Source organism: Taudactylus pleione, unplaced genomic scaffold (genome assembly GCF_031769625.1).
Source record: "Taudactylus pleione unplaced genomic scaffold, aTauple2 ptg000627l, whole genome shotgun sequence".
Classification (NCBI taxonomy): domain Eukaryota; kingdom Metazoa; phylum Chordata; class Amphibia; order Anura; family Myobatrachidae; genus Taudactylus; species Taudactylus pleione.
The window spans coordinates 8064832-8077773 of record NW_028285029.1 but is presented as its reverse complement, the minus strand read 5'-3'; the positions used below and the strand labels follow the sequence as shown (position 1 = coordinate 8077773).

General features: G+C 44.6%; 1 protein-coding gene across 1 annotated transcript in view; it reads right to left on the bottom strand.

Annotated features, from left to right (window-relative positions):
• Positions 1 to 1684: 1684 nt before the first annotated feature.
• The window catches only part of LOC148479296 (extracellular calcium-sensing receptor-like), a gene marked incomplete at its 3' end in the record, with an annotated part of 29634 nt that continues 18376 nt past the window's right edge, over positions 1685 to 12942 (bottom strand). Inside the window, exon 4 of the mRNA XM_088454706.1 lies at positions 1685 to 2456. Coding sequence (XP_088310832.1) covers positions 1685 to 2456 — 772 coding nt within the window. The remainder of the gene's footprint in view (positions 2457 to 12942) is intronic.

The window sequence follows — 12942 nt, the reverse complement described above, 5'->3', positions numbered from 1 at the left end:
GGTTGTGGAAATACAGGGGACAACATGAGCAGAGGTCCTATGTATTTCTATAACCAGCACCAGATTTTTTCTAGCAGGGGCGTAATGCCACAGCCAGAGAACCTTTTCAACGGGTCCCCCGGCCAAAGCAATGACAACTGACTGCTAAGCAGCCCTGGCTGGGGAACCCTTGGAAATTGGGCCAACCAATAAAGGGGTTCCCCCTTTTCAAGGCACCCCAGGCCTTCACTTATCTCTACAAACTACATATGAGAAATAAATGATTGTGTATTTTTAATTGCTTTTATACAGTACACTTGATATGACTATTACTGTAGTTACATCAATCAGCCCTTCTTAGTGTCCTGTGTGACTCAGTTTGCATGGAGCATATTTTTTTGCCTGAAAATATGTCACTGCCATCAACCAGTCTGTTTAAGCCAAAATGTATGTAGCCTGGCCATCAGAACCCATCTGCCAGGTTCTGGAAATCTTCATTTGATGATGCAGACCCTGGGCTTGGCATGCCTACAAAACGGGGATGACATGCACCCATTTTGAACAATGGTCCTGGTTGCTATCCCCAAACCCAGTGACAGGGGGGGTACTGAGGGGACACTTGTACCGGGCCCCACGATTCCAAGGGGCTCTGGCCCCTCAGGAATCTTGGGAGCCCAGTGCTAACAACTGTAAGCACTGAAGGGCACAGCGGCAGGTAAAGTAAGGGAGTCCAACCACACGGCGAAGCTTGCACGACATCATGACATTGCACTGCGGAAACAGAGTAGAGCCATGCACAACTAAGTATTTACTGGGCTGGGGGAGACACAGGTTGGGTGGTGGGGGGCTATAGATGAAGTGGGGAGAAAATAAGGGGGGTAATGGAGCTGAAGACACAGTGCTGGGGATACGCAGGGGATTGGTTGAGGCTGAGAGATGGGCTGGGAAATAAAAATGAGAGACACAGGGACTGAGGAGACAAAGGGGCTGGGTTGAGGCTGAGAGACACAGGGTGAGCAATGAATCAGGAAGACACAGTGGCTGGGGAATGAAGCTGAGAGAGAGTGAGGAATGAATATGAGAGCCACAGGGTGAGGAATGAAGCTGAGAGACACAGTGGAGCAGATGATGCTAAGAGACAATGGGGGATGAAGCTGAGAGACAGGTGTAGGTACGTACTGTATAATGATTCTGAGAGACAGGGAAGATTAGTGGATGACTGAAAATTGAGAGACACTGGGGGATGAGGCTGGAGACAGGGATGTTGCTGTGGCAACACAGGTGAGGATGAGGCTGGGAAAACGGGGGTTGAGGCTGTTGCAACACAGGTGAGGATAAGTCTGAAAGACAGTTGGGGATGAGGCTGGAGAGACACAGCCAATAGCTGACCTGCATGCACCTACTGGGAGGGGATAGGGCACCCCCAAAAACATAAGCATCAAGATTTCAGTTGCCGGCCCTGGCCATCCTTCGCCCCATCCACTTTAGTCACAGCATGTTAATCATGCTGCAACTAAGGGAGGTCTGTGAGTGGTCACATAGGACCCGTTCTTCACATGAGCAGAAGGGTCCCTGTGCATGCACAAATCTACAACAATCGGATATGTACATAAACCATCAAATCAGGCCCTCTGTACGGACATAAGAATTTTGGTGCTTTTTATACTCACTTTATATACATTTGTGTTAAAAATGTTTCCTTTACCATTATTGTTTAAAATTAAATACATGTCATGCAAGGCTTGAGCCATGATATAGACAGCAAGGTACACTCTGTAAGGAATTGCATCTGTAGTAAATTTTACATAGGATGGAAAATCTGATTCTAAAGTGCAGTTTCGGATCGGCATATCTCTTATTTTTTGGATAAGCACATTTTTAAGTTCATTTTTAGAGATGCAGCGAAACTCAGTTATCCAGATATCCTCCATTAATGGGTCATTGGAGTCATTTGATTGGTGAACATTATCTAGAAATTCCTGTGCTCCAGGGATGTCATATACAGGAAGTGAGAACACAAGACTGCAGTTTGTTGGTAATTCCCGCTCATGTGGTAACACAATCTCTGGTACAAGTGACCATGAAGCTGGAAGAACAAATGTCTTATTAATATTAATTTGTGCAGTTCTTAGCAAAATATATATAAAATGACGATTATTTGTGCCACAAATTATAATAATCTTAGCAGTAGAATTATGAATGACATTCTCAATGCTCATATCCATAAAACTTGTATCAGTAATTTGAATCTTGTATTCCACACATATTCCATAATCAGTTAATTCCCTGCTCAGCTGTTGGAGCTCCCGCTCTCCGCTTTCATCACCTGATGAAATGATCCCGACCCAGTTCCACCCAAAAAGTTTCAGTAAGTTTATAATTGCCAAAAACTGCACCTGGTCATTGTAACTTGTTCGGAAAAACTGTGGATAAATCCTTCTGTCACTCAGCGCAGGGTCTCTTGCTCCATAACTGATCTAGAATTAACATTTATTTATAGTTAGATGACAAAATACTTTACAAAAATATTCTAAAACAAATAATGTAGAAAAAACTGCAGTCTGGCTAATTTCCACTAATGCAAATTTTTACCGTTATGGTATGTGCTAAAAAATATTACTGATCTATGGCTCACTGCAGTAATAAATACATATACAAGGATAGTAAAAATTAGTTATAATAAAAATGAATCTCAATGAACAACTACAAAAACATGAAACAATAGCTAATTATAAACTAGACAAAAACTATTTTTGTGGAAATTTTCTTTTTTTGACTATATATATATATAAACAGCTGCTATGGGGCCCAGAGCTGAGGGGGCCCATCCTCCTTGTCAAAGTTAAACATGTTATATAGATTTTTCACCATTGGGTGATACATAGGGGACCTTACGCACTTTTACTATGCGGCCTCCAAATACCTAGTTATGCCCCGCTTCCATCCCCGCCACTCAGCCAATGAATGGCTCCCTCCATTGAACTCAATGATGGGAACCGCAGTATAAACTTTAGTTACCCTGCGGCTCGCTATTCAGTTCAATGGAGGGAGCCATTCATTGGCTGAGAGAGGAGGGGGCTGACCTCTCTCAGCCAATGAATGATCAGACACGGACCTTCAAAGGAGGAAGCAACATCTGAGCACTTCATTCGGGAAGTAATAACCTTCCTGGTTAGGATGGTTAATACTTAATGCGTGGTTTGCATTTTTCATTTTGTTATTTTAAGAAGACCCATGGATGTCTACTTTGGACTGAAGAGGACCGAACCAAGCATAGGAGACAGTGAGTATGCGTTTTTTCAACAGGTACCCTATGGAATTTCAACTGGAGAAAAGGACCAATGTTACAGGGATACATAGGTGAGTATGTGTACATGTGTATGTATATGTGTGTACATGTGTGAGTTAGGGGTGTGCACCGGCCACTTTTCGTGTTTTTTGTTTTGGTTTTGGATCTGGATCTTTCTTTGTGTTTTGGATCTGGATTTGTTTTGCCAAAACCACCCTTCCATGTTTTGGGTTCTGGGTTTTGTGTTTTGGATCTGTATTTTTTTTTTTAAAAAGCATAAAAACAGCTATAATCACAGAATTTGTGTGTTTTTCTGCTCCTATGCTATTATTAGCCTCAATAACCTTAATTTCCACTCATTTCCAGTCTATTCTGAACACCTCACACCTCACAATAGTGTTTTTATATCCAAAAGGTTGCACCGAGGTAGCTGGATGACTATGCTAAGAGATACGAGTGGGCGGCACAAACACGTGGTCCATCTAGGAGTGACACTGCAGTGGCAGACAGGATGGCAGTTTGAAAAACTAGGCCCCAAACAGTACATAATACATAATTCAATGAAAAAAAAGAGGTGCAAGATGGAATTGTCCTTGGGCCCTCCCACCCACCCTTATGTTGTATAAACAGGATATGCACACTTTAACAAACCAAACATTTCAGCACCAGGGTCTGCCACTCGACTGTGGCTGAAATGATTGGTTCGTTTGGGCCCCCACAAAACAAGCTGGCAATTAATCTGTCCCTGCACAAACTGGCTCTATGGAGGCAAGATGTCGTCCTCATCCTCCTCATCCACCGATTCCTCACCCTCTTCAGTGTTGTGTACATCCTCATCCTCACAGAGTATTAATTTGTCCCCGCTGGAATCCACAACCACAGGTCCCTCTGTACGTTCTGGAGGCTGGTCTCCCTGGAAGAGTTGATAATTAATTTTATGAACATCATATTCTCCACATTTTGAGGAAGCAACCTCGTACGCCTTTCGCTGACAAGGTTCCCGGCTGCACTAAACACTCTTTCGGAGTACACACTGGAGGGGGGGCAACTTAGGTAAAATAGAGCCAGTTTGTACAGGGACCTCCAAATTGCTTCTTTTTCCTGCCAGTACAGGTACGGACTGTCTGACATGCCTACTTGGATGCTGTCACCGATGTAATCCTTTAACAGAAAGATGCACGCTTGTCGCTGCTGCTTTGAGGATGCAAGTCCGGCTACAGCCCACACAATTCACAAAGACAGAAAAAAAAAGAATAATTTTTTTATTGTTTGTGGAGCGCACTGTGAGGGTTACACCACCTTTTAACAGACAGACGCACGCTTGTCGCTGCTGCTTTAAGGATACAGGTGCAGCTACAGCCCACAAATTTCACAAAGACAGAAAAAAAAGAAGAATTTTTTTATTGTTTGTGGAGCGCACTTTGAGGTTTACACCACCGTTTAACAGACAGACGCACGCTTGTCGCTGCTGCTTTGAGGACAGTATCATATGCAGTGACGGTAGACTTGTCAGAAATTGTTGGCACATCCTTCAGTCCAGACCAGATGTCCAAACCGGCCCTTGACTTATGACACAGGCGCACGTTTGGCGCTGCTACTGTGTTGATGCACGTGCGGCTACATCACACACAAGTCACAAACACAAAAAAAATTGTTTTTTATTTTTTGTAGCACTTTGAGGGTTACACCACCCTTTAACAGACAGACGCACGCTTGTCGCTTCTGCTTTAAGGATGCAGGTGCGTCTACAGCCCACACATTTCACAAAGACAGAAAAAAAAAGAAGAATATTTTTATTGTTTGTGGAGCACACTTTGAGGGTGTCACCACCCTTTAACAGACAGAGGCACGCTTGTCGCTGCTGCTTTAAGGATGCAGGTGCGGCTACAGCCCACACATTTCACAAAGAGAAAAAAAAAGAAGAATTTTTTTATTGTTTGTTGAGCGCACTTTGAGGGTTACACCACCCTTTAACAGACAGATGCACGCTTGTCGCTGCTGCTTTGAGGATGCAGGTGGAATCTAGACGGGATTTGGAACCGGGGACACACTACCTCCATCAATTGTCAAAATCCCACTGCACTAATGGCGGATACCGGATGCACGTCTAACACCAACATAGCAGTCAAGGCCTCAGTTATACGTTTTGCTTCAGGTTAACTGCTGTCGTACTTCATCCTCATCACTAGGGACTGTTGGTGGGTCAATTGTTTAGTAAAAGTAGTGGTGTTCCTACTTCCTCTCTGGGATGATGAACAACTCCCAGCAGCAGCAACAGCACTAGGTGGAAGTGGTTCTTGATCTTTACCTATTTTATTTTTATCGGAGAAAGTTTGGTCCTCCATTTATGTTATATTGATATATACGTGCGGCTAAGGCGCAAACAAACACAGAAAATATTTTTTTATTTTTGCTGGAGAGTATTGCACTTTGTGGGTTACACCACCCTTTAAGAAATGAGCCAGCTGGCCCTTTACTTATGGGACACAGGCGCACGCTTGGCGCTGCTGCTTTGTTGATGCACATGCAGCCACAGAGCACACAATTCACAAACACTGAAAACATTTTTTTATTTTGTTTGGAGTGCCCTTTGGGGGATACAGCACCCTTTAGTGGTCAATCCTGCTGGCCCTTTATTTATGGGACACAGGCACATGCTTGGCACTACTTTGTTGATGCACGTGCGGCTACTGCGCACACAATTCACAAACACAGAAAATATTTTTTTATTTGGTTTGGAGTGTACTTTGGGTGTTACAGCACCCTTTAATGGACAAGCCAGCCAGCCCTTTACTTATGACACAGGCGCACGCTTGGCACTACTTTGTTGATGCACATGCGGCTACTGCGCACACAATTCACAAACACAGAAAATATTTTTTTTTTGCACTTGGGGGGTGCACCCCTGGTGGACAGAACACCCCCTGGACAACACTACAGCACACCTTTAGGACTGGGACTGTGCACAGGACTTTGGAGTGGACACAGCCCCTATGGACAACTGTCTGCACAACACAGTACAGCCAGCCACTATGGACTTTGGAGGACTGGACACAGCCCCTATGGACAACAGCAGCACAGCACAACACTGCCAGCCCCTTTGGACTTTGGAGGAGTGGACACAGCCCTTATGGACAACAGCAGCACAGCACAACACAGCCAGCCCCTATGGACTTTGGAGGAGTGGACACAGCCCTTATGGACAACAGTAGCACAGCGCAGCACAGCACAGCACAACACTGCACTGCACTACACTACACAGCCCTGCCAGCCATAACTCCCACCCTCCCTCTTCACTGTCCACAGCCGAGTGAGAAAATGGTGCCGACGCGGGTACCTTATATAGGATCCAAAACCCGCGAGACCCGGAAGGCGGGATGATGACATTTTGCCTCGATTTCAGATCCGAGTCAGGCGGGAAAAGTCGAGCCTGACTCGGATCGGCCTCGGATCGGGGGGGTTCGGATTTCAGAAATCCGAACCCGCTCACCCCTAATATATATATAAATATCTATATATATTAGGGGTGTTTTTGTGTTTTGGTTTTGGATCTGGATCTTTCTTCGTGTTTTGGATCTGGATTATTTTTGCCAAAAATACTCTTCGGTGTTTTGGGTCTGGGTTTTGTGTTTTGGATCTGTTTTTTTTTTTTTTAAATGCATAAAAACAGCTATAATCACAGAATTTGTGGGTTTTTCTGATCCTATGGTACTTATTAACCTCAATAACATTAATTTCCACTAATTTCCAGTCTATTCTGAACACCTCACACTTCACAATATTGTATTTAGTCCAAAAGTTTGCACCGAGGTAGCTGGATGACTATGCTAAGCAACATGAGTGGGCGGCACAAATACGTGGCCCATCTAGGAGTGACACTGCAGTGGCAGACAGGACAGCAGTTTGAAAAACTTGGCCCCAGTACATAATGCAAAAAAAAGAGGTGCAAGATGGAATTGTCCTTGGGCCCTCCCACTCACCCTTATGTTGTATAAACAGGACCTGCACACTTTAACAAACCAATTATTTCAGTGCCAGAGTCTGCCACATGACTGTGGATGAAATGATTGGTTCATTTGGGCCCCCACAAAACAAGCTGGCAATTAATCTGTCCCTGCACAAACTGGCTCTACAGAGGCAAGATGTCATCCTCATCTTTTTCATCCACCGATTCCTCACCCTCTTCAGTGTTGTGTACATCCTCATCCTCACAGAGTGTTAATTAGTCCCCGCTGGAATCCACCACCACAGTTGATAATTCATTTTTATGAACATCATCTTCTCCACATTTTGTGGAAGCAACCTCCTACGCCTTTCGCTGACAAGGTTCCCGGCTGCACTAAACACTCTTTCGGAGTACACACTGGAGGCCGGGCAACTCAGGTAAAATAGAGCCAGTTTGTACAGGGGCCTCCAAATTGCCTCTTTTTCCTGCCAATACAGGTACAGACTGTCTAACATGCCTACTTGGATGCTGTCACCGATGTAATCCTCCACCATTCTGTCAATGGTGACAGTATCATATGCACTGACAGTAGACATGTCAGAAATTGTTGCCAGGTCCTTCAGTCCGGACCAGATGTCCAAACTTGGTCCTGCTGCCCTGCATCACCGCCAGTGGGTTGCTTAGGATACCTAAGTTGTTTTCTGGCAGCCCCAGTTGCAGGAGAAAATGAAGAAGGAGCTGTTGACGTGTCACGTTCCGCTTCAGCTGACCATGTTTTCACCAGCAGGTCTTTGCACCTCTCTCCAGGCTTGTGTTGGCCAATAAGAGAGACACCACATAGGCTTTAAACCTAGGATCGAGCACAGAGGCCAAAATGTAGTTGTCTGATTTCAACAGATTGACCACCCTGGAATCCTAACAAAGCGAATGAAGGGCTTCATCCACAAGTCCCACATGGCAAGTGGAATCACTCCGTCTTAGCTCCTCCTTCACTTTCTCCAGCTGCTTCTGCAAAAGCCTGATGAGGGGAATGACCTGACTCAAGCTGGCAGTGTCTGAACTGACTTCATGTGTTGCAAGTTCGAAATGCTGGAGAACCTCGCACAACAGTGCATTCTCCAATGCACTTGAGTCAGGTGCATACCCCCTCCTTTGCCTATGTCATAGGTGGATGTATAGATTTGAATGGCCTTTTGCTGCTACTCCATCCTCTGAAGCATATAGAGGGGTGAGTTCCACCACGTCATATCCTCTTGCTTCAGGCGATGGCAGGGCAGGTTCATGAGTGTTTGCTGGCTCTCCAGTCTTTGGCATGCAGTCGCTGAATGGTGAAAGTGGGCAGAAATTTTTCGGGCCACCCAAAGCGTCTCCTGCATGCCCCTGTCAGTTTTCAGAATATTCTGCACCAACAAATTTATTGTGTGAGCAAAACATAGGACGTGCTGGAATTTGCCCAGATGTAATGTCCACACAATATTGGTGGCGTTGTCAGATATCACAAATCCCCAGGAGAGTCAAAGTGGGGTAAACAACTGGGCGATGATTTCCCTCAGTTTCTCTAAGAGGTTGTCGGTGGTGTGCCTCTTACTGAAAATGGTGATACACAGTGTAGCCTTCCTTGGAATGACCTGGTGTTTCTGAGATGCTGCTACTGGTGACGCTGCTATTGATGCTGCGTAAGGTGATAAATCTACCCAGTGGGCTGTCACAGTCATATAGTTCTTAGTATGCCCTGTTCCAGATGTCCACATGTCGGTGGTTAAGTGGACATTGGGTATAACTGCATTTTTTAGGACACTGAGGAAACTTTTTCTGACATTTCTGTATTGTCCCGGTATCACCTGCCTAGTGAAGTGGAATCTAGATGGGATTTGGAACCGTGGACACACTACCTCCATCAATTGTCTAAATCCCACTGCACTAATGGCAGATACCGGATGCATCTCTAACACCAACATAGCAGTCAAGGCCTCAGTTATCCGTTTTGCTTCAGGATGACTGCTGTCGTACTTCATTTTCCTTGCTAAGGACTGTTGGAGGGTCAATTGTTTAGTAAAAGTAGTGGTGTACCTACTTTCTCTCTGGGATGATGAACGACTCCTAGCAGCAACAGCTGCAGCAGCAGCAGGAGGCGTAGCAATGCAGGATCCTCCGGAGGAATCCCGGATAGGAAAGTCAGTCATGCCAGTGACATGGCCTGCAGGACTACTTCCAATCCTGACTAAGGACTAAATTGATGAGGAGGGAGTTGACGGTGTAGTTTGCAGGCGCTTGGATACAACAGGACAAAGGGATTTAGGTGTCCTTGGACTGGTTACGGTTTTAGCCAAAGTCTTTGAACTTGACAGTAACTTTTTATGAACGCGCTGCAGGTGACGTATAAGGGAGGATGTTCCTAGGTGGTTAACGTTCCTACCACTACTTATTTCACCTTTACATATGGTACATATGGCAAGACAGTTGTTGTCCGGATTTGGATAGAATTATTGCTAGACCAAAGAGGTGGAATGTTTGGTCTTCTGCAACCCTGATGGGCTTTTTCATCCCATTGACAACAACTGTCTCCCCCGGAGCCTGATTTAAACAAACCACATCACCATCAGAATCCTCTTCGCCAACTTCCTCCTCAGTGCCAGCTACTCCAGTATCCTCATCCTGTTGTACTTCAACAGTGACATCTTCAATTTGCATATCAGCAAGTGGACTGCGGGTGCTCCTGCAAATGGTGGAAAAAGCCACCTCTTCCTGTCCAGTGCTGGGAAGGTCAGGCATCACAACCGCCACCACACATGGATTCTCCTTGGGGATTTTTGATACTGTATCTTCTTAGAATGCACAGTTCTTCGCTGTGCTTTTGCCAGCTTAACTTGTTTGATTTTTGTAGAGGGAGGAGGGCATCCAACTTCATGTGAAGCTGAACCACTGGTCATGAACATAGGGAAAGAGCATAGTCATTCCAAATGGCATATTGGCTAGTATACATTTCTCCTTGGATGATTTAAATGTTTTTTTAAGGTCATTTTCCTGAACTTTATCATTGGGATTTTATATGCCCTCTACTATGACATTGGGCATCGACCTTGGCAGACGACGTTGATGGCACTTTATCATCTATGTCATGACTAGTGGCAGCAGCTTCAGCACTAGGAGAAAGTGGTTCTTGATCTTTCCCTATTTTATTTTTATCGGACAAAGTTTTGTCCTTCATTTATGTTATATTGATATATATGTGCAGCTAAGGCACACACAAACACAGAAAACAAGAATTTTTCATTTTTTGGGAGTGCACTTTGGGGGTTACACCACCCTTTAACAGACTTATGACACAGACGCATGCTTGGCGCTGCTCCTTTGCTGATGCACGTGTGGCTACAGCGCTCACAATTCACAACACAGAAAAGAAGAATGTTTTATTTTTTTTGGAGTGCACTTTGGGGGTTACACACACCCTTTAACAGACTTATGACACAGAGGCACACTTGGCGCTGCTCCTTTGTTGATGCACGTGTGGCTACTGCGCATACATTTCATACACAAACAGAAAAAAAAGAATTGTATATTTTTTGTTGAGCGCACTTTGGGGGTTACACCACCCTTTAACAGACTTATGACACAGGCGCATGCTTGGTGCCGCTCCTTTTTTGAAGGACATTCGGCTACAGCGCACACAAATCACACACAAACACAGAAAAAATGAATTGTTTATTTTTTGTGAAGTGCACTTTGGGTGTTACACCACCCTTTAACAGACATATGACACAGGCGCATGCTTGGCGCTGCTAATTTGTTGATGGACGTGCGGCTACAGCACACACAATTCTCAACACAGAAAAGAAGAATTTTTAATTTTTTTTGGAGTGCACTTTGGGGGTTACACACACCATTTAACAGACTTATGACACAGGCACATGCTTGGCGCTGCTCCTTTGTTTATGCACGTGTGGCTACTGTGCATACATTTCACACACAAACAGTAAAAAAAAGAATTGTTTATTTTTTGTGGAGCACACTTTGGGGGTTATACCACCCTTTAACAGACTTATGACGCTGGTGCACGCTTGGTGCTGCTCTTTCTTGATGGACGTGCGGCTACAGTGCACACAATTCACAAAACAGAAAAGGAGAATTGTTTATTTTTGTTGAAGTGCACTTTGGGGGTTACACCACCTTTGAAGAGATTAGCCAGCCGGCCCTTTATTTATGACACAGGCGCACGCTTGGCTCTACTCCTTTGTTAATGCACATGCAGCTACAGTGCACACATTTCACAAACACAGAAATAAATGTTTTTTTGCACTTGGGGGGAGCACCCCTGATGGACAGATCACCCCCTGGACTCACTACAGCACCCCATTAGGACTACAGGTGAACCCGCGAGATCTGGAAGGCAGGATGATGACGTTTTGCCTCAATTTCAGTTCCAAGTCAGGTGGGAAAACCCGAGCCGGACTCTGTTCCTGTCTTGGATCAGGGGGGCTCGTGGGGGTTCGGATTTCAGAAATCCGAACCTACCCATCTCTAATATATATATACAGTATATATATATAGATATATAAATATATACATACATATATACTGTATATATATATATATATATATATATATATATATGTTCCCAGTGTAACGAGATAAGGTTCTTGGATGGTTTTTGCAAAGTCTCTGTCCATGGTTTGGATATAAGGAATCCCTTTGATTTGAGCTTGCTCGGATGCAGCGTCAGCTCCGTCATGGCTTAACAGTTCTAGCACCATCAGTGCTGTCTTTGCAGTGAATTGCACACCATGTTCTGTGCTCAGTTCACTTGTGCTCACACCATTGAAGCTGTAGGTGTATGTATCAGCATGTCCCACATCGATCTTCCAGCTTTGGAAAGCAGCAGTCCATATAGACTTTGTGTCTAATGTCCATTTCTCAGTGGGAAGACTTTCAGGGCATCCAGTCTTGCCAGTGACTTGGAAAACAGTCATAGATGCAACAAGTTCACTAGCCCCTTCTTCTGTCTTTCGGCTGTCAGCTTGTAAAGATACCTGCTTTGCTTCAGCAATGGTCCACGACAGTCCTGTGTGGGTGCAGGTAGCACCATAGTCCATGAACCAATAATGCTCTCTGTCTTGGAAATCTTCCCACCACCGTGGAGCTGTGATCATAGAGAAATCCAATATGAACAGTTCATACATTGGTTTAAATTTCACTCGGCCAGCAAGTAGTGCTTTAAACTCCTTAATTAGCATGAGAATTTCTGCCGTTGTCATTAGCAACTGTGTGTCTTTCAGCTGCTTCAAAACCTTTGGCTGGTAAGGCTTTGTAAGGAAATACACTGGGATGCGAATTTCATAACCAAACACAAAATCTGCAACTTTGTCACTACACAAACCCACAGTCAGTGTGTCTGTACTGCATGTATGCCCCTTGTCGTTAGTCAGTGTGTACCCACCAACCACTCCTTCACAATGAGCAAGTAAACCATGAACATCATTGGCAATGGATGTTTTATCAGAAAACACATCTTGTTCACTTTTTGCATTCTTAAACTCAACAATGACACGTTGATCATGCCATGTAAATTTAATGTTGTCATGGGGGAAGTCTTCAGTCTCAGGGGCATGGTCATTAACTGAAATCCTGCCCATTTCCAACCCCTTAGCTTTGGGCAATGCCCATGTCTCATTGGGCAAGGCAAAAGGCATCATCACCACCCCTTCACTTAGCAACACCCCTTTGAATGGCC